We start from the raw sequence: 25,471 nt of genomic DNA, 5'->3' as shown, positions 1-25,471 counted from the left end.
CCTTAAGGAAATGTACTAGAAAGGTTTCACTCTGCACTGAAGTGCACACATATCCAGAAGTGAAACCTTCACATAAAATTCAATATTGTTTGAATGCTGATGGATTTTCTTTAACAGCGTCTTGAGAAACCATGAGCCCACGATCAATAATTAATGCACATTTATGCGATTTAGTCCAGTTATTCTCCTCAATCTCTGCTAACCTTTTAATATTTCACTGCGGGTGGCCGAGGCCAATCTACTTCCCCGCTTTTTATTTTTAGCTTCGATCCCAAATATTGCCCTATTTTGGATTTTCAGACTGTTTCTGATGAGGACGGGAAGAGACAGAGAGAACTGACACTTCACTGGAGACCACAGAGCTGCTTAAATATTAAATGGATGGACAGTGGTGACACAGAAAACGCAATCTTCTTTTCCTACAGGCTTTATATCCAAATCCCAGTGGCAATTGTCTGGTCAACAAAACAGTCAAGGGATTTAGAGTCTGAAAGCCCCTCTGGAAATTTTAGTCAACTGGAGTATTCCTGTGTATTATTTGTTGTTAATTTCTTTGTGAAAATAAAATTCCAAATAGCTGAAACTCTAATACCCATACAAGCACATTTGATGTTACCACTAACTGGAAAGTAGCTATCTTTAAGTGAAGTCTATAATAATAATGTTTTCATTACTATTATAGGTTTGATTGTACATAGGCTTTATTAGGATAATGCAATCAGTGTCTGTCCAAGCTGTACCCCATGTGTCAGTAATGGCTTACTTGGAAAAATAGAATGAACGGACAGTAACTGCAATGCATTTCAGCATCTAAAGTGAACCCAAAATTTAAGGAAGGTGTATTTGTTGTTGACTTCAAAAGAAAACGGAAGCCAACTGAAACAGCAGCTTGGGAAGCGTTCGTGCAGGATGTCCACAATTTTCTGGGCAATCACAGAGGATTATGCTGAGCTTGTAGATAATGTGCTGAAAGCGTATCAGTTAATGGGCACCAGAATGTCACTGAAGATGCACTTTTTACATTCTCACCTCGACTTTTATCCCCATTGAACCTGATCGATGTCAGCGACCAGCATGAGGAAAGATTTCATCAAGATATAATAGTGATGGAAAAGAGATATCAGGGAAAATGTAATCCGAGCATGATGGCTGACTACTCTTTGCTCTTGCAAAGAGAGACGGATGTGCAACATGAACGCGAAAGCAAGGGCCTCAAACATTTTAGAGCATGCTTGTTTTATTTTGAGCTAAATTGACAGCAATATGCTCTGGTATGTTTTCAGAATAACAAACATATAACAAACATATTGGTAGGAAATAGTTCCAGACATTGTGTTGGTATATTTACACTGATGTTCAAAAGTATCAAATCGTCAGTGATATGCATCTCAGAAACCTTAATGAGTAGCTCAAATTAGATTTCGTATCAGAAATCAGTGCAACAACTTAGAGCTAAAGAGCTACTCTGAGGTTCCCAGTAGCAAACAAAACCTCTTTTGTTTTGTAGACCAGAATTATTTTAAGTTTCTTACAGTGCCCATTCGCTGCATTTCCATTAGGCCTTATTGCAGTGATGCCTAGCTTCTCTTTTTGTGGTGCACCTGCAAGTGCTGAAGAGAACAGTGTACCCTGTCGCCCACATTAGTAGGGTACAATGTGGTTCAGAGCCATTTTTATTTTTATGCACTGCCTCTGTTCATTTACATAAATCTGAAAATACATATCACATCATGAAAATAGCCACTGTTGCCATGTCTTACATCCCTGACGGTGGTCTAAAACTGTCATCACAAAAGACCTAACTGGTTTGCTTTAACTTGTTCTTACAAGTGGCCAAATATGGAGAACAATGAGGACCTAATTCTGTACTGACTGATTATGTTTTATTTCACCATTTTATGAACAGAAACACGTGTTTTTTCCCTCCTCGTTCACAAAAGTGGCAGAACAGTGATGTACCAGGAAGCAAAAGAAATGGATAATGAGAATTTCACAGAATTTTAACGTGTGAAAAACAGGGGGGGGGGGGATGTGTCAGTTAAAAGTGTGTCATTTACAAAAACTGAAATCAAACTGAATAGCTGTATTTTCTCATTTCACCCATTTATACACCACTAACTGTGGACATGCACATTAAAGGTTCCTGCCAGGTCTTGAACTAATAGATGTTATGCATATTAAACCTGACAGAGTATTGGAAACAATTCCATTTTATTTATTTATTTTTAAAACATGCACAATTATCATGAAAATTCAGTGCTGACCTTTATAACACCAATATTCAGGGTTCTATGTAACCTCACCAGATATAGCAGAACATAATGTAATGGTCCCAAATGCAGTCTTATTTCAGTGTACTCTTAAAATTGTATATATTATGTCACACTTCCTCAAAATGCCCTGTTTAAAAATTAGCAATAATGAAAAAACTTGTATATTTGTATACACTCAAAACACTTTTTTCTCTCTCTTGTTATCTCTGTGGCACTTCGTTACTCAGTACTGGTTGCCAACATTTACAACATATAGTTTAATTTTATTTGTAAGGTTCCTAAAATTTGGTGAGAGATTTTTCACTACAGTGTACTTCATATCTGGGCCACTGCAGGCACCGACACTCGCTCCTAACAGTCATCTGCACCATCAATTAGGCAATTATGCATGTACACTGAGGTCAGGCAAGCTTCTAAGGATGCTCTGTGGTGTCCTTGGAGATTATGTGCAAGTTTCTATGACAGGGCAAGCAGACAATTAAATTACAAATTATGTTTCTTTTGCTGATGGGACCCTCGGGGCACCTTGGGTGGTTTGCTGTTAGTAATCTTTGCGTAGCCATTACAGCCATTTGGACAGTTTGTCGATCAATTACAACAAAGGGGGTCAACAGCATTAAAACACTGCTACATTATCAGTGTTCAGCGGGAGTAGCACATGTACAACAAAATCCTGTGATTGATCATATGCGAGAAAGAAGAGGCGCTTGTTTCCCACACTGTGAGAGCCCGCCGGTGTAGCACGCCCCCCATTCACTCTCTCTGGCGCTCTGTCGTCCGCCGGGTTGAGCGACTGAAGCTGCCTGGGAGAGAAACAGCGAGGAGGGGAGAGGAAACGGAGCGATATGGCGAGCATCAACATGGGGCCGAGACCGCTGCTGCTGCTGGAGCTGGCGTGGGCTCTCCTGGCCCTCCAAGCGGTTTACGTCCGATGTCTTAACGGCGATGAGGACCAGAGCCAGGACACCGAGTGCAAGATGAAGAGCGTCACCGTGTCGGCGCTGCCGTTTTTAAGAGAAAACGACCTGAGCATCATGCACAGTCCCTCGGCCTCTGAGCCCAAGCTTCTGTTCTCTGTTAGAAACGATTTTCCCGGGGACGTGGTGGTGGTGGACGACCTGGAAAACACTGAGCTCCCCTTTTTCGTCTTAGGTGAGTTTTTCTTTTTCCAACACGCTGTTGTGTGGGGTCATTAGCCGCCAATTAAGCGGATAAAACCCCGCTCGCTCTTTATTACTACACCGGAGCAGCTGTTTATTAGCTAGCGCCTGGCTACATACCATGGCTCGACTGGTTTGGGAAAATGTTATAGGCAGCATAGCAGCCCAAATATGTAGCTAATACGATTAGCTCCGTTTTACGGGTCATAGTTAGTCCGCCAGTGGTTGATAATTAGTCTGTTATTGATAGCGTAGTGAATCAACACTTAGCACTTGTTTTTGTATTATATTAGGCCGCACAGCACATGCGCATAAAAATAGAGTTTTGGGTTTTTTTTTGTAATAAATAAAAACCATCATTAGAGTTGTTTAGGGAGCATAATTTTAATTTTCTGTATTATTGCTTGTGGGTATTTTACCCAGAGTGTGCACACGTGGTTTGGTTAGCTACATGTGTAGGAAACTGCTTGCTAGTTAAAACACTAGCAACAGCGCAGCCAAACTCCTCTTACTGTGCTGTAACTTTTAATTTGGTGTCTTTTTTGTAGTTACTTTTTGTTGCCCATTTCTTATGTTGTGTTACAGACAGTAGAATTTACGCCCGTCTTGTGAGTTTTCAAACTTTATTAAATAAGCTTCATCGAGATTTAGGCCAACCCAAGTTCACGTTAACTGGACATTATGCTTTGTTTCAGTAACATTGGGTTAGGCAGAGAGCGGCAAAGTTTGCAGTGAAGTTTGCTGGCTGCTGTCCATGGTGCTGAATCTCAGCGCTTCTTTACAGCGTCTGTTGCTGCGGCTGCTGGGGGCCAGCATATCCCCCCGCTGCATATTCAGGGGCTCCGTGTGAGCTGCAGTGTCACATTTACACAGCGTTTTAGGTCCGCTCTGTTTCTGTTTGGTGAGGGTTTAAGTGTTGTTACTGGAGTCTCAACTGGTTTTGATGTTTCCCAAGTCAGAAAGCAACAGGAAACAGTGAGACAACATGTCAGATACGCCTTAGTGTTGTGACTGTTGGATCAGTGGAGCTTTTTCTTGCCTGTGACACTTTGATATGAGGTGTGAGCTTAAAATCGCAGTCTCACTCTATTTTATCTAAGAAAAAATTGCAACAAAACGTATATAGGACAACAGGCATAGCATAGCTCAGCTATTCTGTCTGTTACTTATATTACTGTTGAGTCATTTTTGGATATAATTTTCATGCTTTGTCAGATACACCATGATACGATTACATGATTAGCATCTTAAATCTTTATATCACCAACAAATCCTCACTACTGAAGTGTGACTTTTTATTAGATTTTTTTTATTTTAAAAGAAAAACCTTTTTAATATTATAATCAGTTTTGTTATTTATGTAAAGCCTCTGTTTATTTATTTGTATTACTTTAATTCTTAAAATATTTAGATATCACAACATGAAAAGTAAAAACAAAACTTGCACTCGCGCTGCTGGATGCCATCATCACTAAATACTTGTGTGGTTTGCTTTTAATTGTTACCAGTACGGCTTGTTAGGATGCCTGGGTCGTTGACCCAGGGTTTTTGAGTTTATTATTATTTTATAATTTCTAGTCTTTGGGTTTTTGTTAGAGTCATGTCTTATGGTTTGTCTCTGTGTATCCTTAGTTGCTATATCCCCGTGTCCAGTCAGTGTCTTTGTCTGCCCTGGTCCCACGTCTCTGTTCCCTCTGTTGCAGTGCGTGTGAGTCTGTGTCTTTAGTTCAGTCTGTGTCATGTTTCCTGTTTTATTTTGAAGGTCCTTGTCTGAGGTTAATGTATCTGGTTTCGCTTCCCCTTGTCTCGTTAGGCCTGATTTGCCCCAGCTGTGTTTCCCTCCTGTTACCCATTCCCTGATTGCTCCCTCTGTGTATTTAAGCTTTGTGTTCCTCTGTGTCTGTGTCGTGATCTACTGTTTATTTTGCTGTGTGTTTTGTCTGTTTGCCTGAGTTTATGTTTAAAGTCTCAGTTCTAGTATCTTTTTAGTTCAGCATTAAAGCTGTTTTTTTGAAGTTTACTTTGTACCTCCGAGTGTCTGCACTTTTGGGTCCACGATTCCTGTCTGCGCACAGCCTACACATAACAGAAGATCGCGACCAGAACATGGACCCAGCAGACTCCGTGTGGTATCGGCGACCCGCAGTTTCTGCCTTCCTCAAGGAGAGCGTGAGGCAGGAGGCTAAGCATGCCCGGGAGCTCGAGTCACCCTTCTATGGGTCATGTTTGGCTTGGGGAGGGCCCCGCAGCCTCCAAACTGCCATGGCTACGGCCGAGCCGGCGCCTATGCCTCGGGCAATCAGGTTGAGCACGTGCTCATTTTCTCCAGTCGCTACACCTCCGCCTTCACCCCTGGATTACCAGTCCGACAAGAGGGTTAAGCGGCGGAGGAAGAAGGATTACATGACGCCGGACGTTAGACTCACTCCGCTGCAGTCCTTCGCTCTGTTTTTGGGTCTGCCACGTTCTGAGCTTCACAAACTCTCTGCTTCCTCATCGCAGCCCGGTCTTTTGGAGGATTCGCAGCCCAGTTCGCCACCTCCCACTTCCCAGAGAAAGCGACGCTCACGCAGTCGCCACTCTGTCTCTGCTGAGCCACTCCCCGTGGTGAGTTATAATGACTGTTTTCATTCTGCTCCCTCTGAGCATGATCATGTGAACACTATAAATTCTGAGACTGTGAAAACTGTTAAGACTGTTAGACGTGGTGGTGGTAGGAAGCTAAAAAACATTTTAGAGGAGTCTGTTTGCTGAGCCTGCTCCTTCGCACCGTTGTGTTCCTGCTCCCAGGGCAGCTCGGGCCCAGCATTCCCCTGCACCTGTTTCTGTGCTTCAGGTGAGGGAGGCTGAGGTCCAGTTGGTACCTGCTCCGGTGTCCAGACCGGCTGAGGTTCTGCCTGTCGCTGCACCCGTACCAGCTCCTCGGGTGGGGACAGCAGCTGCCCAGCCATTGACGGTGCCTGTCCCGGCTCCCAGTGTGAGGATGACCGGGAACCAGTTAGCTCCGGCACCCGTACCTTCTCCTCGGGTGGGAGTGGCTGGTGTCCGGCAGGTACCTGCACCTGTTTTTGACCTCGCTGGAGGCTCAGGTGAGCCCGTCCAGCAGTTTTCTTCAGGTTCTGGAGGCTCAGGGAAACTAGCTCAGCTTACTGCTAATCCACCACCTTACCCATTACTACCATCTTTACAACAGTCGATACATATTAAACTTCTCTCCATAGCTCAGACTTTAGCTCACCTATCGGCTCAGTCACCTGCTCAGTTACCACCTCAGTCGTTTACTCCACCGTCTGTTCCCGCTGGAGGTTCCGAGGGACCGCTTCAGCCACCTGTCTCCGCTGGAGGGTCCGAGGGGCCCGTTCAGCCACCTGTCTCCGCTGGAGGGTCCGAGGGGCCCGTTCAGCCACCTGTCTCCGCTGGAGGGTCCGAGGGGCCCGTCCAGCCACCACCTGTTCCCGCTGGAGGGTCCGAGGAGCCCGTCCAGCAACCACCTGTTCCCGCTGGAGGGTCCGAGGAGCCCGTCCAGCAACCACCTGTTCCCGCTGGAGGGTCCGAGGAGCCCGTCCAGCAACCACCTGCGGCTCCCTCGCCTGGTCCAGCCTCCGAGTGTTCAGCTTCGTCTGCGCCTGAGGTCCCCATGCCGTCTGGGCCTGCTCGTCCTGTCCGGCCTGCACGGCCTGCTCGTCCTGTCCGGCCTGCTCGTCCTGCACGTCCTGTTCGGCCGCTTTCCAGGCCGATGACTGGACGTCATGGACGGCCCCCTGAACTACGTCGCCGCCGGTGCCTCCCGCCCGGCCGGCCTCCTGACCTGCTCGGTCGCCGCCGGTGCCTCCCGCCTGCCCGGCCCCCTGAACTGTTTTCTGGGCTCTTGGGCCGTCAGCCTCCGGGCCGGCCCCCTGACCTTTGTGTGAACTGTTTTTCCTGGCCGCCTGTGCCTGTCGTGAGCCTGTGTTTTGTTATGTTGCTTTCCGGGCTCCGGTGTTTGCACTTTTTTTTTTTTTTTTTGTTTCTGGCTCCTTGTTTGGTTTGTTTCGAGCCCTCCATCCTGTTTCCCCCACCGCCCGCCCTGGTTGGGTTGTTTTTTTTGTTTTGGTGTTTCGGTTTGGGCTGTCTGGGAGCCAGCCCTTTAGGGGGGGGGGTACTGTTAGGATGCCTGGGTCGTTGACCCAGGGTTTTTGAGTTTATTATTATTTTATAATTTCTAGTCTTTGGGTTTTTGTTAGAGTCATGTCTTATGGTTTGTCTCTGTGTATCCTTAGTTGCTATATCCCCGTGTCCAGTCAGTGTCTTTGTCTGCCCTGGTCCCACGTCTCTGTTCCCTCTGTTGCAGTGCGTGTGAGTCTGTGTCTTTAGTTCAGTCTGTGTCATGTTTCCTGTTTTATTTTGAAGGTCCTTGTCTGAGGTTAATGTATCTGGTTTCGCTTCCCCTTGTCTCGTTAGGCCTGATTTGCCCCAGCTGTGTTTCCCTCCTGTTACCCATTCCCTGATTGCTCCCTCTGTGTATTTAAGCCTTGTGTTCCTCTGTGTCTGTGTCGCGATCTACCGTTTATTTTGCTGTGTGTTTTGTCTGTTTGCCTGAGTTTATGTTTAAAGTCTCAGTTCTGGTATCTTTTTAGTTCAGCATTAAAGCTGTTTTTTTGAAGTTTACTTTGTGCCTCCGAGTGTCTGCACTTTTGGGTCCACGATTCCTGTCTGCGCACAGCCTACACATAACAGGGCTGGGCGATATGGCCTAAAATCCATACCGCCGTATAATTTGAAGCATGTGTGGTAACAATATATATTGCGATATATTATTTTCTTCTGTATACTGTATTTTCCACACTATAAAATCCTTTAATTTTCTCAAAAATCGACACCTTAGGTTAGTCAGGTTAGGTTAGTCATTAATATACTGCAACAACATGGGAATAGAGCAGAATTCATTCATTAACTCAGCGGTCCCCAACCTTTTTTGCGCCACGGACGACAATATTTTCACGGACCGGCCTTTAAGGTGTCGCGGATAAATACAACAAAATAAAACTAGTACCGGTACCGAAAAAAAGATTTATTCATAACACACGTGAAAAGACCCAGGAAAACCGAGTTAACGATAAAAACGATAACAAAATAACGCTAAAAACCGATAAAAATCCTGAAAACCATACATTTCACACCTGAGCCTAAACTCTCGCGGCCCGGTACCAAACGACTCACGGACCGGTACCGGTCCGAGGCCCGGGGGTTGGGGACCGCTGCATTAACTAATCAATGGTACGGAAGTGGAGGAAGCAGTTTTTGGCTTTCCTCGTATTCCAAAACGTGCTTCGTCTCTTTGCTATTACTGTCGCCCGGCATAATTTGCAGATGATATTGCTTGCAGCTGCTGCGATGCTTTCGACCAAAACAGGCGCAGCTTGATGACACCATCAACATGCCGTAGAGCGGTATAGTCAAAATCTCTACCGTTGGCCAAATTCATATTGTTTCTACCGAATACCGTTTATGCCGCCCACCCCTAGTTATCAGTATTACTAGAAACAGAGAATAACAAAAATAACAAGACTTATACTGTTTGAATAAATCACATTTTAACAGTATTTAAATAGTTCTTGAGATACTAGTAGTAATAGCACAGTAATGCTTCAAGAACCAATGCATAAACTTAGAAAACCATAAAGGGTAAAGGAATGAATATTAATTATAACTTGACTTAACTACATTTAAGTTTGAAATGGATTGGTGGGGAAAAACAAGAAATGGTTTAAAACAAATATATTACATTTGATCAAAAATATAAAGGTAAAGTATTTTTTGAGATTATGTAATAGAATAGTTATTGTCATAACCATCTTTTTAATGAATCCACTAAAATACATAGGAGCGATTGCTCTTTTGTGGAAGCTGACATGTTGTCTTGCCATCTTTACACAGTGGTCGACTGCTTTTTCTAATCACATTTTATATATTTGGCTATCGATCAGCCAAATACTGTACGTAGTACATGCTATAAGTTACTTTTAAATTAAAGATCACAAGTTGCTCTTTTAAAGTATATGTGACCATTTAACATTTGTACTTGTATATTTTCAATATCTCTGACTCACTATGTCTCCAGGTAGCTGACAATGGGCCAGCTAATGTTAGACTCAAGAATCACACTTCCCCTCTGATAAAAAGTTTTATTACATTCAGAGTTTCTAGAGTTTCAGAAGTCAGAGCCACTTGAAAAAAAAGTTTAGCTAACACCTGCTAACAGCGGCAAAAACAGCAGCACTTACCAGGAGAAAAGTTCAGGATCTCCTCAAAAACTTACCTCGGTATCGCTGTCATCAGACAGAAGTGAGCCTCACTGACTCATCGACTCATATCAGATTCCTTTCACAAAGTTTTACAGCCTCTTCCAGAGTAAATAGATGACGACTCATACTGACAGCTGAGGTAAACAATGGACTGACAACCTATACTCACTACAGATAAACAACAACCAGAGTTTTTTGTCCTATATTGGCCACCATAGCTGGGATTATACATTTAATTTGGGAGGGGTAAGAAAACAGAATTCAGCCGAATGAAAAATGCTATCTGCTGAAATCTATTGGTGAGAGTTTACACACTGTACCTTAAAGTTTCTTAATTAAATCCTTCATATATATATATATATATATATATATATATATATATATATATATATATATATATATATATATATATATATATATATATATATATATATATATATATATTAGGGGTGCAACGATACTCGTATTGATATTGAACCATTTGATACAGTGCTTTCGGTTCGGTACGCATATGTATCGAACAATACAAAATTTTTAATTTATTTTATCAACTTTTCTTCTGACGATGCTGTCTGTGTTGAGAGCTCAGTGGATCTGCGTTCGACTACTCCGCCTAGGCTGCACTGTCGAGCGCAGATCCACTGAGCGCAGTACAAGCTAGCAAAACAGAAGCTAAGCTCGTTGCAATATGGCAAATTGAACCTCCCCCACCCTCATTCAGATCTGGCCTTTGGAACTATTTTGGTTTTCATGTGACGTATGACCCTGAAGGTAAGCGCGTCATGGACAAAACTGTCACGCAATGCTCAATTACATGGGTGGGAACTAGTGCGTTAGCGCACGTGTTGACGCCGTCCAGCCCCACGCACGGGGCGATCTGCGGTAGCTCGTTAATGGAGATTTGCCGTGTTGTGGCGTTGACGTCATTTCAGATTAACGCTGACAGCACTAGTGGGAACACAACGAATATGACTGCACATTTACACCGACATCATCCTAGTGCAAAGACAAGTGGAAGCAGACAAAAACAACAAGCACGCATGCTACAAACTTTACCCGAGTCATTTAGACAGCCGTTAGCACATGATTCTCCTTATGTTTAATATGCTGCTGAGAGTATAGCCCAGAAGAAGCGTATAGTATAGCTTTTATTTTGGAAAGAGCCATTTCTTTGTAATAAACTCTCTTTTCCAAAGATGAGTGATTTCTCGATCAGATAGATTTATTATTTTATTATTTTGTTGTTTCAGCAACATTAAAGTTAAAAACTGTACTTTTGAGTTAAAATATATATTTATAATTTTAATAAATGACAAATTAAAAAGGCATGAACATTTTTTTGTATCGAAAAAATATCGAACCGTGACACCAAAGTATCGAACCGAACCGAACCGTGAATGTTGTGTATCGTTGCACCTCTAATATATATATATATTAAATCCTTCATATATACATCAACTTGTCAGTATCTTAAACCCTTAGATTACTAGATATATGACACTATTTATAACATTTATAACATACAGTCTACTAATTATTATAAAGCAGCACTTGTTAAGCCCTAGCACTAGCTGTTACGCTATAAAAGCATTTCTTACCCCTGTGAGAGGTTATGAAATTGTCTTTTGAAAGTTTTACTTTTCTCAAATATGATGCTTCTCTACAGTGACTTGTTTTGATATCTTGATTTTGGTAAAACAGAAACATGTTTCTGACCATTTTTTAAAAAACTGACCAAAAAATCAGAAAGCTCCTTTGATTTAGCTTAAAAGTGGAACAAATAAACAGCCCTAAGAATGTGACAGTTGCTAATTAGTGACTATTTTCACTGTGTACTTTTTTCATAAATCCACTGATCTTTTAGTCTGTCACAAAATTGTGGAAAATGGCCAAGGGGTCCAAGGATGAGGTCTACCAATTGTTTAAAACTTTGGAGATTTTTATAATGACATAAACAGAGTAAAAAGAACACAATGACACATGTGAGATTCTATAAAAGCAAACTTTTGGGCAGTAGTTTTTTCTTTTTTCTCAAAAGTTAATGTGCCTATTTACTCTAGTACTACACAGTTTGGAGAGTAGAGTATTTAAATGAGTTATACAGTGTGATTTAAGTTTACTGCAAATTGCGCTATAAAGTTGTGGAGTTGTAAAGTATTTTGTCTAGTATCAGTTATATTGTCAGTTATATCGTTATCGCAAATTTTCAAATGTATATCGTGATAAATATTTTTGGTCGTATCACCCTGCTCTAATGGGTGGCTGGCTCGTTGCCAAAGCTTTGGCTGTGTCCTGTCGCTCCTCACTGAGTTCCCAGCTATTGAGAGCCAAGCCCTGCAGATTTCTGTTCATAGTGATAGTTTGATCTAACAGACCAGCACTTAACTTAAATGCACTGAAATTAACTTAATTAAGGGGAGAGAGGGGAAGAATCCCAATGCAGGACGCAAGAGGATACATCTTATATTTGGCATAACGTGCAGCCAAATTACTTTTCAGTGAGTGATGGGTTTGCAGTGTATCAGGTTTTTATACACATTTCTACACAGAGATCAGTCCATTAAACAAAACTGCAAAGACTACAATAGCCTCTGCATGTCTTTGCTGAGTAGTAGACACACTCCTTTGGAGCATCACAAATTGAGTTTTATGGGTTTTTTTCTTTTGTTTGTATTTTTTTCTCTTCTCTCAGAGCTATTAAATACCTTATTGAAATTTCTGTAAGACAGCAGTCGTTACTGCTACGTGCTCCAGTCTTAATTTTGTACGATTATTGGCTCAGTCTAACAATAGGTGATACATGTCTGTATGTGGTAAAATAATAACAACTTCATTAACATGTGGAAGGATCAGAATCTGACGGTAGATACTGTTTTGTGTTTATTAGACACAGATATTAGATTTACGTAATAGAATCATTTGCAATAAGGCAAGCTGTGCTTCTCCTGAGGTGTCTGATTTAGCAAAAGAAAAACTGCCCAAACTTTTCAAGAAAGCAGCAGCTACTGGCAGAACGAATGTAGCATGAAGGAAGCTAATATAAGATAAGCTAGAAGGTCATTCAATTAGTTTACCACTTGTTGAGAAGCTTTTACTGTATGGCATGGTGTTGTCCTCAACTGGATTAATCTTTTTTTTACTCCAACTCTTTGGCAGCTCCATAAACAAGGTGTGCGTGAGGAAGGGAAAGAAGAAAGAAAAACCACTAAGTAGCATCTATGGCTCTCACAAAAATTAGACTAGTGCCTCTAGGTTAGATAACAACACCAATGTAGCTTTTATTTTTTAATCGTATGTAACCTCACCCATCTACAAATTTGTAGATATATTTATTTACAAAACATTTTTTTACAAAGTTGTCTATATTTACCCTGACGTTGTCATACACATAACAAAACGAGTCCTAAGAACCTTACAGTGTGGATTACATCTTTTAAATTTAAAACTGGTAATGCGGCTCTTTAACTGGTATCTGGCATCTTTAGCAAATCAGAACTGCATAATGCAACTAGAATCACCACTGTGGGCTGACTCAGTTGTATTTATCAGTGCCTCAGAAAGCACTACTAAAAATTCCATGGGTGTTTTAATTACTGCACACATATGAACGTAGGGAATAGCTCTTGAAGCTCCCTAATGGTAGTATTATTGATATTTACACCACGAGGCTGCCGTGGCTCTTTAAATGAACTATTTAGACTATTGAAAGGAATAATTAATACAACACTTATGATTTAAATAAGGTTAAGACAAATGCACAGCACAACAGATCTCTGACAATTCCTGACATAGTTTTCTGCTGTGGGACAGAACACTTTTAATGAAAATTCACACTGGGGAAACCCACACAAATCCAGATTTGTTATGCAAGTTGGGGCACTGCTACTCAAACAGACTGGAGCAGCTGGAGCTGCTGGTTCTATTATGTATTTTGGTTTAATGTTTCTTTTGTTTGTTGCTTTTTTTCTTTGCTGTTTGACAACCTCCCCATCCCTTTGTAGAAAAAGATGGGTGTCCACTTTAAACTACAAACCACAATTCTCACTCACTCGCTCATTGTATCCGTGTCTTCTCAGGAAACAAAAGCAAGCCGAGCCAACATTGTGTGGCTGTGCTGATAAAAAATAACAGTGACTGGACAACATGTGTGGCTGAATGCTGTTTCAGTGGAACCTCTAAATTTTTGACTAGCTGCTGTCTGGTTTCCATTTGTCATGTCACTCCAGCCTTCGTTATGCTGTTGAGTCTTCCATTTGAAGGTGGTGCACAGCTCATCTCAGCAAATTTTTACAGAATGCGTGCGAGCCATTGTGCAGGATTTTGGCATGTGCAAGGCTGGCTGCGGGCAAGCATACAACGTGGGAAACTTGGATAACATTAATAACAAGATTAAAACTAGGGCTGGGCAATGTGGCCTAAAATCCATATCACGGTATAATTTGAAGCATGTGTGGTAACGATGTATATCGTGATATATTCTTTTCTTCTGTATAACGTATTTTACACACTATAAAGTACACTTAAAATCCTTTCATTTTCTCAAAAATCGACAGTGCTCCTTATGTATGAATTCTGGTTGTGCTTAGAGCAGGGCGATATGACCAAAAATATTTATCACGATATACATTTGAAAATTTGCGATAACGATATAACTGACGATATAATTGACACGAGACAAAATACTTTACAACTCCACAACTTTATTAGTGCAAAAAACCATCAATGTATTTTCACTTAAACAAGCAGCTGTTTTTTATGTGCATTAAAGTTATATAAAAATGTAAAAGTGCAAATTCAAATTCCTCGCTGACAGTTTAACCAAAAGGCATTTCCAGTGGAAACTGGCCAACATATCCTCAGCATAACCATGTATAATATCCACAAAACTTAAAAAGAGGTTATACACACACAATACGGTAATATTATGTTGAAGCACAGTACGTATCACTCCGCGAGGCTCCTGCCTAATATAGCCCTAATGCTCCGACAATCCATCAAGCGGTGCGGCTTCGTAGCTTAGCAAAGTCGTACTAAAACATTTGACAGATTTTCGAGCGCCACATAAAATCGGTTCGAGGTCAGTAAGCACAACCAGAATTCATACATAAGGCACACGGGATTATAAGGGGCACTGTCGATTTTCAGAAAAATCAAAGGACTGATTTTAAGTGTGCCGTATTTTCCAAAAAACACGGTAATAACGACGGCCCGCTAGCATGCGCTACCAAAAATAGTGCTTTGTTGTGTATCTGACGGACGAAAGCCAAACCAGTTCCACACCACTGAAGTTGCAGCATTTTTACAAACCAATTCTGGTTCATCCGTTTCATTCAACGATCCACTTTCGCTCTTCTCATTCTGCGTCACCGCCATGTGCGTATGTAAACATAGGCACTGCGCATGCGCGTTTTACCCACATTCTATCGCGATATTTCATTTTCCTATCGTTGCCCAAAATTACACCGGTATTACTGTGAACGGTATGATATAGCCCAGCCCTAGTTGTGCTTACTGACCTCGAACCATTTTATGTAGTACACGGTGCACAGAAATTTGTCAAAAATGTTTTAGTACGACTTTGGTAAGCTACGAAGCCGCACCGCTTGATGGATTGTTGGAGCATTACAGCCACCGTAGTCAGGAGCCTCTCGGAGTAATCTGGGTCATAAACCCCGCCCACTTCAGGTCCCAAAGTCAAACAAACACTGCAGCATCACTGAGAGTTAAAAACTGTCTAAATTATTTCATCTTTAATAAAATGATCAGCATTGCTGCTTTACCAGGTGTAATAATTACGTTTAACATCCAGGCATCCATGAAAACAGAATTTATCAAATTCAACGGAGTTAGAAGTTAGCAGGAAGTTAGCTCACTAGCTTCCACCTAAACATGATATAGCATGTTCTGACTGAGAGATTTCTGAAAAAATTAAAACGTACAGCTCTGCTACCACTTCCAACATAAATGAAGACAGGAAACTAAACAGCAGTGACTTTTGTAGGGTTTTTTTTCCCTTTCTCTCACCCTCTCTCTCGCACTTTTTTTCCGCTTCACTCCGCACGCGAGCCTTGTGAGGAGGGGCGGTAGTTACGCTCGCAGTAGCACAGGAACAGAGCGGGAGGGAGAGACAGAGAAAGAGCCAGGGACAACAACGTCACATTAGAAAGGTATAGTAATCACCCACAACTATTTTCAGTTGCAGATGATAAAGGATTCACAAAGTTTATTCATGCAGGTCCATATGACAGAGAATGTGCATCTTCTTTTTGTTTTCATATTATAATTTATATTTAATTGTGTTGTGGTTTGCAGTGTTTTGTGTTGTTTCACTTTAAATTTGTTTAAAAGGGAAAAGCTGAAAATTTAAATAGTTAAAAGTTGAAATGTGAATAGTTGGTTTTTGTATTATATGATTTATTTATTACATTTTATGTGGAGTGAATAAATAAAAGTATATTTACGGTGGCCCCTAGAGACAAAACACGTACAAATTCCCCGGTATGCCCGATGGTGATTTTTCGTTTTTATGGGCTGATGATTTTTTATTTTTTTTTGTAACGGCATGAACAATGAAAGGTGGTGGATTGGCCAGATGCTGGCCGATGTGTAAAATAACTCAGTTGTTTGGTGGTGGCTGTGGCGGAGCTTCCACAGAGGCCAGCGGGTGGATGAGAGAAAGGGGAGGCAGGAGGAGGAGAGACCCGAGGCGGCCGCCGGTCAGAGCGTCAGGTGAACTGAACTTCAGGTAAGAAGTTATGACCTGCAGTCTATCTGGGTCAGATATAAACCAAGTTTAGGTGGAGTTTATTTTCGTTGTGCTGACTTTTTCGTACTGCGTACTGGCTAGGATGACGGAGTTTCTATACAGCTGGGTGGGTGCTATAATGTTACTGATAGTGAACTTTATTTTATTCATAAGGTTAGTTAGTAGAGTTGCCAACCACTCCTTAAAAAATGGAATGGTCCCTCATTCAGAGAAAACATTACGCGTTTCATATCGAGCTGAGAAGGAACACAGTTTGTCCCGGACTTCAGCTACAATGAAAAAAAGACACAAAGCTGGATTTATTCTGTGTGTTTATGCTGCACTTCTGCCTCTTCTTCTCTCATTCTCTCCCCTCCCTCTCCTGTTGCTACTTCAGTCATGAAACTGATCAATGATCAGCTGATCGGCTTTTCTCTCTTGTTTGTTTATCTCCCACTTTGCGCCAGAAACAGGAAACCAGCGGATGTCGCGCTAAACAACAGCAGCACGTTTAAGCTTGATCAGCTGTTGTTAGAATTTATTTAATATTAATTTCTAGTATCAGCTGATGTTTGCTGGAGCCACAGCTGTAAAGCTGCTGGTCATGATATCGGTTTGGATATCCTGGTGAGAGGGAAACATGAAGATGAAACCAGGAGAATCATCACAGCTAAACAGGTGATGGAGAAACTGGTTTACCTTTTAGGTGAAGGGAAGTTATAAACTGTTTCTGAGAAATAACACCAGGATCCTTTTGTAAGTAGCTGACAGCTGGTAACTGTCTAGCAAAGTTTTGCCAGGGGGGCAGGTAGGGCATTAACAGGGAAAGGGGGGCACAAAGAAATACTTCTCTTTCTTATTCTCATTTAAAATGTCTCACTTTTATTAAATAATTATCTGAATCTTACCACCAAAGTTTTTATCTAATGTAAAATGTATAGAAATCATACATATAGCAACAAGACTGTACATCACCGTTACAACAGCATTTGTTTTCATTCAAAGGCTTTATGGCTTTTCCTGTAATACGTGGTGGGCTGGTTTCTAGTCAAAATGCCCGGGCTGATTGTTTGTCCCAGTCCAGCCCTGAAAACACGCACAAACTCCGAAGCACGTAAAAACTCCAAAACACGCACAAACTCCGAAGCACGTAAAAACTCCAAAACACGTAAAAACTCCAAAACACGCACAAACTCCGAAGCACGTACAAACTCCAAAACACGTAAAAACTCCAAAACACGTAAAAACTCCAAAACACGCACAAACTCCGAAGCACGTACAAACTCCAAAACACGTAAAAACTCCAAAACACGTAAAAACTCCAAAACACGCACAAACTCCGAAGCACGTACAAACTCCAAAACGTACAAAACACAACAGAAGTGTTCCAGGATGCTAGGGGCAGTGTTGAGCTTTTGTTACCTACTATAATACCTACTACCAACGACCGGATTTGGTGTGTGGTAGTAACAGTTAAATGAACTTCAATTGTGTAATTTAAGTGATCTAGGTAGCTCTGTTTTGGAAGTTCAGTTAATGCTAGAAATGTGTTTTGGAGTTTGTACGTGCTTTGTCTCTAGGGGCCACCACATATATTTATATATAAACATAAATAAATAAAACCACGTTTTTTTTTTACATTAGTAACTCCTTTTGTGCATAATTTTATATTGTTGTTAATAATAAATTAATTACAGTTTTTCTCAAATGTTAAAACACAAAAGCCAATCCTGTAACCCAAATGACCAGTAGTCTAAACACATTTACTAAATGTAGCCACCATATTCCAGTACCATAAACACATGTCACATGAAGACACAATTCACAAAACACAACCCTCTGTACTCATAAATCTAAACACATTTTTCCTTGCTAAAACACATGTTGCAAAACAACTCTGCTCATATTCTCAAATGAAAGCCCATGTGATGCAAAATGCTTGCCACAGTCACCAATCTTTGAACACAGGGAACACACCTGGCGTCAGTCACTACACACAACGACTCAAAATTGAAGACATCTGTTGCTAATGATGTGATCCCACCTATAAAAGCATAGTTTGGTGAAGATGCCAAACAATCACAATGGATGAAGGCATTCGAGCGTGCGGAAGGAGAAGAGCTGCAGGCCAAAGAGGAAGAGGGGTTGAGATCAGAGGAGGAAGAGGTGAAGGCCTAAGAAGAAGAGGAGTTCGGAGTAGAGGAGGAAGAGAAGGAGGCCAACAAGAGAGAGGAGAAGGTCCAGGTGGGAGAAGAAGACAACCTCGCACCATCATAACAGATGATATGCGAGCAACAGTAATTGATCATGTCATTGGCCATGGCATGACAATGGCTGAAGCGGGACGAAGAGTACATCCAAACCTGAGTAGGTTCACCGTGGCCACCATTATCAAGGCATTTAGACAACACAACAGGTATAGTACGCTATTGCTTTCTTTGTCACACTACAGTTTTACAGGCCTGTGAAAGTGGTCTGTTACTTTACATGTAGTTTTACATATAAATCAGTCAATTGACAACACATGTTTCTTTCTTTAGAGCTGAAAGGATGCCACATAGAGGTGGGAGGGTTGCCATATTCACAGCGGCACAAGAAACCCTCATTGCAGATATGGTCCGTGAGAACAACTGCATTAGACTCCGAGAGATCAGAGACAAAGTCATTGCAGATAATGTAAACTTTGAGAACATTGATGCTGTCAGCGTGTCCACAATAGACCGAGTTCTCCGGCGCCAACAGATGAGGATGAAACAGGTCTACAGGGTTCCCTTTGAGCGCAACTCTGCGCGACACATAGAACAACGTTACGAGTATGTGCAAGTACGTATACATCCATGTCCACAGTACAGTTAGTGGACATACTGTGTTGCTTAGTGGCCTACATTACTTCTGGACAATACTGTGCTACCTGATTGACCGTTCTGAACACCTGTACGCTTTTCCATGTTCACAGAGGATAATGCAGTTGGACGCGATGGCCAGACCCCATGAGTACCTCTTCCTGGATGAGGCTGGCTTCAACCTCCAGAAACGAAGGCGAAGAGGCCGTAACATCATTGGCCAAAGAGCCATCACTGAGGTTCCTGGCCAACGGGGGGGTAATATTACTCTTTGTGCAGCTATGGGTGCGGAGGGGCTTGTCCACCGGCATGCTGTCCTTGGGTCTTACAACACCCAACGTCTCCTCACCTTCCTAGAGGAGCTAAAAGACATCCTCCTGGACCGTCAACAACACCATCCTAGGCTAGCACATCACATGTATGTGATCATTTGGGACAACGTCCGCTTCCACAAAACACACCAAATCAGAGAGTGGTTCACCACCAACAGTGACCACTTTTTAAACGTCTGTCTGCCACCCTACTCCCCTTTCCTGAACCCTATAGAGTTCTTCTCATCATGGAGATGGAAGGTGTATGACAGACAGCCATACACAAGAGAGAACCTCGTACGGGCAATGGAGCTGGCCTGTGCTGACATCCCAGTGGAGGCCTTCCAGGGATGGATTCGCCATTCCAGGGCGTTTTTCCCGCGGTGCCTAGCAAGGGACAATATAGCCTGTGATGTGGATGAGGTGATGTGGCCCAATGCAGCTCGGCGACATGATGCCGCACAGTGACTGTGTGTAATACTGTAAAAAGACCGTGTAGACAATAAAAAAGACTTCACACCCTGATCATGTTTCCGAGAGTACTGTTGTGTGCGATAGATTCTGTTTTTGCATTGAGTTGTGTTACAGTAGTGTACGTACATGCAGGATGTTTTTATAGATTTATAGTCTTCATGTGAAACTCACAAATCTAAATGCCTAATCCTCTGCAGGGTTCTATGACGATCCGTTACTGTACAGTTTATAAAAATATGCATTGGCAGTTATGAACCAAAGAACCTTCTCACAAATTGAGCATTGTGTTTTCAATTGTTTTGCTGTAGTGTGTAATGCTGTGTATAGTGTTTACAGTTTTGACAGCTTCGAGCTGCTCTCTTGGTGTGGGAGTTTGAGTTTTGCAGTGGGAAGGTGTGGTTGTGTTTATGTAGCTTTAGAGAAGGGTGTTGTGTTTGGACATTGGGGGACCTGGTGGTAACGTTTGTGACATGTGTTTTAGCATTTGAGAAAAACTGTAAAGCAACAAAACAACCTGAAGAGCTGGTTGGGAGCCGAAAGAGCCGGTTCTCTAAAAAGAGCCGGAAATCCCATCACTAGTTTGCAGCCGCTGTAATGCTTTAGACCAAAACAGGCAGAGCTTGATGACACCATCAACATGCGCTATCGTGGTAGAACGGTATAGTCAAAATCTCTACCGTTGGCCAAATTTATATCGTTTCTACCATATAGCCTTTAGACCGCTCACCCCTAATTAAAACCAACAATATCTCTTTTGAGAAAAACAGTTAAACTAACTTTGAAAAACCCTTACTGGGAAGAGATTTTGGGGGTAATGAGTTTTTGCAGTAAACACTTCTACTTGAGGAAAACTGACGTATGTCAACATTGCTGGATCTGTTTGCAACATGTAACCTGCTGGATGGTTTTCCTTTGTGAAAGGCCTCATAGACTACCAAGCTACTGGTTGATGGTACATATACTCTACCAGCAATACCTGCATTTACCATCCATCCATCTGTCCATCCATGTGGGGGGCTGGAGCCTATCCCAGCTGTCATAGGTTGACGTGAGGGGCAGGGTTTGCCTGGGCAGGCTGCCATTCTGTCACAGGATGTCAAAATGCTAATTCTTTAAAAAAATAGAGAATATTTTTAATTTACATTTACATTTTTTCCCTTAATATCACTAAACTCATGTAATGTTTTTGTTGCTACTCTAAAACGATATATACCTATATTATTATTTCTTGTTGTAGATGACATCTTAGAAAATGGGAATAAATGAGACCTAAAGCAGGGTAGTCAGCCATGACACGATCATATAGCACTGAAACATGCAGTATACACCTTAAGGTGCTGGGAGAGATTTTACATGGAGCTGACATAAATTTCTCCTTCTTTTAAAGCTTACTGGTAGTTAAAAACACACTGTCACTTTAAATGCAAGACAGCTGGGGGCTTTGACTTAAGACCGTGAACACTTGAGTCAGTTTAATATTACACAGTACCCCAGAGTCCTGCTGACAACTGCAGTACCCCATCCTCTTCCATGTTTCACAGGGACACCTTATACTCAGCTAATCCACAGTAATGATCTGAGCTTTGAAGACCTTGGAGACAAGAAGATCAAAAAATTTTAAGGAATGGACTCAGTGGTCTAGTTCACAACGAATTGTATAGTAGTATGGTTCATTTTGAGAAGGGAACAGTGAGCTTTTATTTTGCCTTGGAGAAATTTTTGGATTTTTATTTTCATTAGCCCGTCAACCTTTTTTGCAGTGACAGCATTTGAAAAGTGTTTAAAGAAAGCACACACTTGTGTGTGTGTGGTGGCGAGGGCGGTACTGGGTACAGTTTTTTCTCTTCACCTTTTACAATAGCTTGCGTTTCCCATATTGCTTCTGTGTTGACCATTTAAGAAACACTTTGCAAAGGGGAGATTCTGTGACTGACAGTAAATTGTAGCTTCGGGACTGCAGCCACTTGTTAGTGTCGGAGAAGCCGGGGAAGCTATGTTATTAGAAATTTACCCTTTTGGTGTGGTGTCATAAATTGTGCCGAGGTGAGGTAATAAAGTTACCCTCTGGGAGACACTCTTGCTGTATTGGCTCTGGCAGTGATTTACACATTTGTGCTGGAAGGATCGGGGAGGGTAGTCAGCCCTTAACTGCCTCCCATTTGAATCACCTTTCTGGGATAATAAGTTAGCTAGTAAGATTCAGGTCCATGCCATAGAAAGTTTTATACTGCTGCTAGTGGATAAGACATTAAAGTCCACCAGTGCTTATACGTCTCCCTAAATGCACTGTGGCCTTATTAAAACTCTTGTTTGTATATTTATGTACATTTTTAAACCATAACAAAGCTGACAGGACGCAGAGACTGCATTTCGCTCCGTCTTACTGAGTGTGTAGAACTCAGTGCCTTTCATTGTTGTGCTGAGCAGTAATTATATGGTTAGTTAGGCTGGTGCAATACAACAAATCTAAATATAGCTGTACCCGTATTTTATAAATACATTTTCAGATTAGAGTTCAGAATGAATTCTTTTAGTTGCATGGCTCATTTTGTGTCAGGAATAAAGCATCCTTTTAATCAGAAATATATTTATTCTTATTCTTATTAACTCGTCAACCTTGAACAGTGACCATACTAAGAAGACTACAGCAAGTAGTTTGATTTGCATTGATTTCCCAGCTCACAAAAGGTAACATTAACTACAGTTCTTCATAATCAAGTGTTTCCCACACAAGCACCAGGTGCCAGTGGTATACATTAAGTGCTGAAGTGCATGTTTCTGTTTCTTTTTTATTGTTTCATCTGAAACAACAGCATTATCCATTTCCTTATTTTGTTGATTCAGCAGTTGCTAACCTGTTAGCTCTAGTGGTTTCCTTCTAGTGCTTCCTTACAGGTGAGCTTCTGCTGTGGTGGCATTCAGCTGTTTCAAGCTCCCATTGAGAGTTGAGGTTTTGAAGGGTTGTTAGACTCTTCCATTTTAATGTCTGAGATGTTGGATTCAGAATAGTTGCTTAGTTTGTTTCAGAGTATAGGCAGCAACCCGACAATGTTTAACCTCTCAAATTTATGAGTGTATAGATAGATGAAGGTCTATTTAAAAAGGCTTTCCAGCCTTTAGCCTCATCAAGTGACTTATTCTATGCACATTGCTTTAAAGATCTGAGATCATCTGAGTAATCCAGCATCAGCTGGATCCTGTGTTTTGGTTTTTCAGAGCAACATGAGAATTGGATTAGTCAAACTCAATTCAGTCCACTGAGAAAATGAAATGGTGAGATTATCATCAGCAACTCTGATAACGGGAGAAATAATGAATAAGAGGGAAAAAACATTTTCACCCCAGCAGAGGAAGAACGTGTTTGAGAGGGCTGTGAGAAATTTACCAAGATATTTTATATTAAAGGTAATATAACAAAAATAGAAATAACAAGAGGCGAGGTGAGGCAAAAGGTTAAAGACAAATGAAATGTGCAAGCATACTCCTGCTCCTGAAATGATTTCATTCTCACGTGCTCTTCTACTACAACATAGAAATCATATTGAAACTGGGAAAGAAGCTGGTGTGATACTACAACTGTAGGGTAGCTTATAGTGTAATACAGCACTTTAAGTCTGCCTGTAAATCTGAATCAGTGACATTAGGGATGCACAATTATCGCAAAACACAATTTTATTCAGTTTTAAAAACATTATTATTTGTCACATTTATTCAAAAAATGTTTTAGTGTTCTGTCATATAAGAAAGCAGAAAGCTTTTACATCTTCCAATTAGTAATATTTTCATTAAAATAGATTTGATAGAAATCTAGCACAAAACAAAATAAACAAGGGCACTGCTTTCCCTTTTACACTGTGCTACATTCGTGGTAACTGATTTTCAGAATTAATCTCTGCAGACAAATAATAATATAAAGTCTTTGATTCCATTCACTGTACCTGCATGATGGGTGTGAATAAAACTAGCAGCAAAGTACTCGACAGCTGTGAGATCACTCTCTGCTCTCCCCGCTGATGTTTTGCGTAGGTTTTGCCACTTTAGAAAAGTAATTGGGATAAGATATCTTTGAAACATTTGTTATTCACTGTGTTTACTGGACACACAGTATAAATTATAACCATAAAACAAGAAAACACAAATATATTAGTAATATGTCAAAAACTTGTTTAAAGCTAACATTTATTTTGTCATTTATTAAGCAAATAACAAGCTTTAATTCACATTTTGATAACCAAACATGAGGAGTCAGAAATGAATAAATCATAACGTTCAACTCTCTTCAATCTATTAACAGTGCGCCTTACTATTTTTGAGTAAGTTGGTTGTGCTGACTTGCGGTTGCTTAACCTTGTAACTCATCAGGAGCCAGTACAGTATATATAATGAAATTTACATTTAAAATAATAAAAATCTATCTAACATGTTGTAACTAGAGTTGAACTTTGTAACTAGTTGCTTAAGATAAGATAAGATAAGATAAGATAAGATAAGATAACCTTTATTAGTCCCACACCTGGGAAATTTGTTTTGTCACAGCAGGAAGTGGACAGTGCAAAAGTTATGAGGCAAAAATTAGGATACAATAAGAATAAATACAGTACACAACTGTACAGAATAGAATAAAAATAAAATACTATATACAGTAGAATAAAATAAAATAAATATACAATAAGATAAAAATAGAATACAAATACAAATGCTATATACAACTGAGTAAAAATACAACGATGACAGAAAAGATTATTGCACTTAGTGTTATTGCACATGTGTGGATGTGTGTGTTTGATCAGTTGAAGTCTTTGTTGTGGAGTCTGACAGCAGTGGGGAGGAAAGACCTGCGAAATCTCTCCGTCCCACACCGTGGGTGCCGCAGTCTCCCACTGAAGGAGCTGCTCAGTGCTGTCACAGTCTGCTGCATGGGGTGGGAGATGTTGTCCAACAGGGATGACAGCTTAGCCGCCATTCTCCTGTCACTCACCACCTCCACTGGGTCCAGAGCGCATCCTAGAACAGAGCTGGCCCTTCGGATCAGCCTGTTCAGTCTCTTCCTGTCCCCGGCAGAGATGCTGCCGCCCCAGCAGACCACACCATAAAAGATAGCAGAAGCCACCACAGAGTCATAGAAGGTCTTCAGGAGTGGGCCCTCCACTCCAAACGACCTGAGTCTCCGCAGCAGGCACAGCCTGCTCTGCCCTTTCCTGTAGAGGGCGTCTGAGTTATGAGTCCAGTCCAGTCTGTTGTTCAGATGAACACCAAGGTACCTGTAGCTGTCCACAGCCTCAATGTCCATACCTTGGATGTTCAGTGGTTGCAGTGGAGAATGCTTGTGCCTGCGGAAGTCTACCACCAGTTCCTTGGTTTTACTGGCGTTGATCTGGAGG

At 41.4% G+C, this 25,471-nt stretch overlaps 1 protein-coding gene across 9 annotated transcripts in view; it reads left to right on the top strand.

Annotated features, from left to right (window-relative positions):
* Positions 1 to 2,965: 2,965 nt before the first annotated feature.
* astn1 (astrotactin 1) overlaps positions 2,966 to 25,471 on the top strand; it is a 439,026-nt gene continuing 416,520 nt past the window's right edge. For 5 of the 9 annotated variants that reach the window (XM_084912727.1, XM_084912726.1, XM_084912725.1 and 2 more), the window contains exon 1: positions 2,966 to 3,425. In XM_084912727.1, coding sequence (XP_084768853.1) covers positions 3,119 to 3,425 — 307 coding nt within the window. In that variant the 5' untranslated portion in view covers positions 2,966 to 3,118. The remainder of the gene's footprint in view (positions 3,426 to 25,471) is intronic. The other 4 variants (XM_084912729.1, XM_084912724.1, XM_084912723.1 and 1 more) reach the window with 1 other exon arrangement.

This window comes from Perissodus microlepis, chromosome 18 (genome assembly GCF_051167445.1).
Source record: "Perissodus microlepis isolate ML-2025 ecotype Zambia chromosome 18, ASM5116744v1, whole genome shotgun sequence".
NCBI classification, from domain to species: domain Eukaryota; kingdom Metazoa; phylum Chordata; class Actinopteri; order Cichliformes; family Cichlidae; genus Perissodus; species Perissodus microlepis.
The sequence above is the reverse complement of the archived record's forward strand: the minus strand, read 5'-3'. Positions and strand labels throughout refer to the sequence as shown.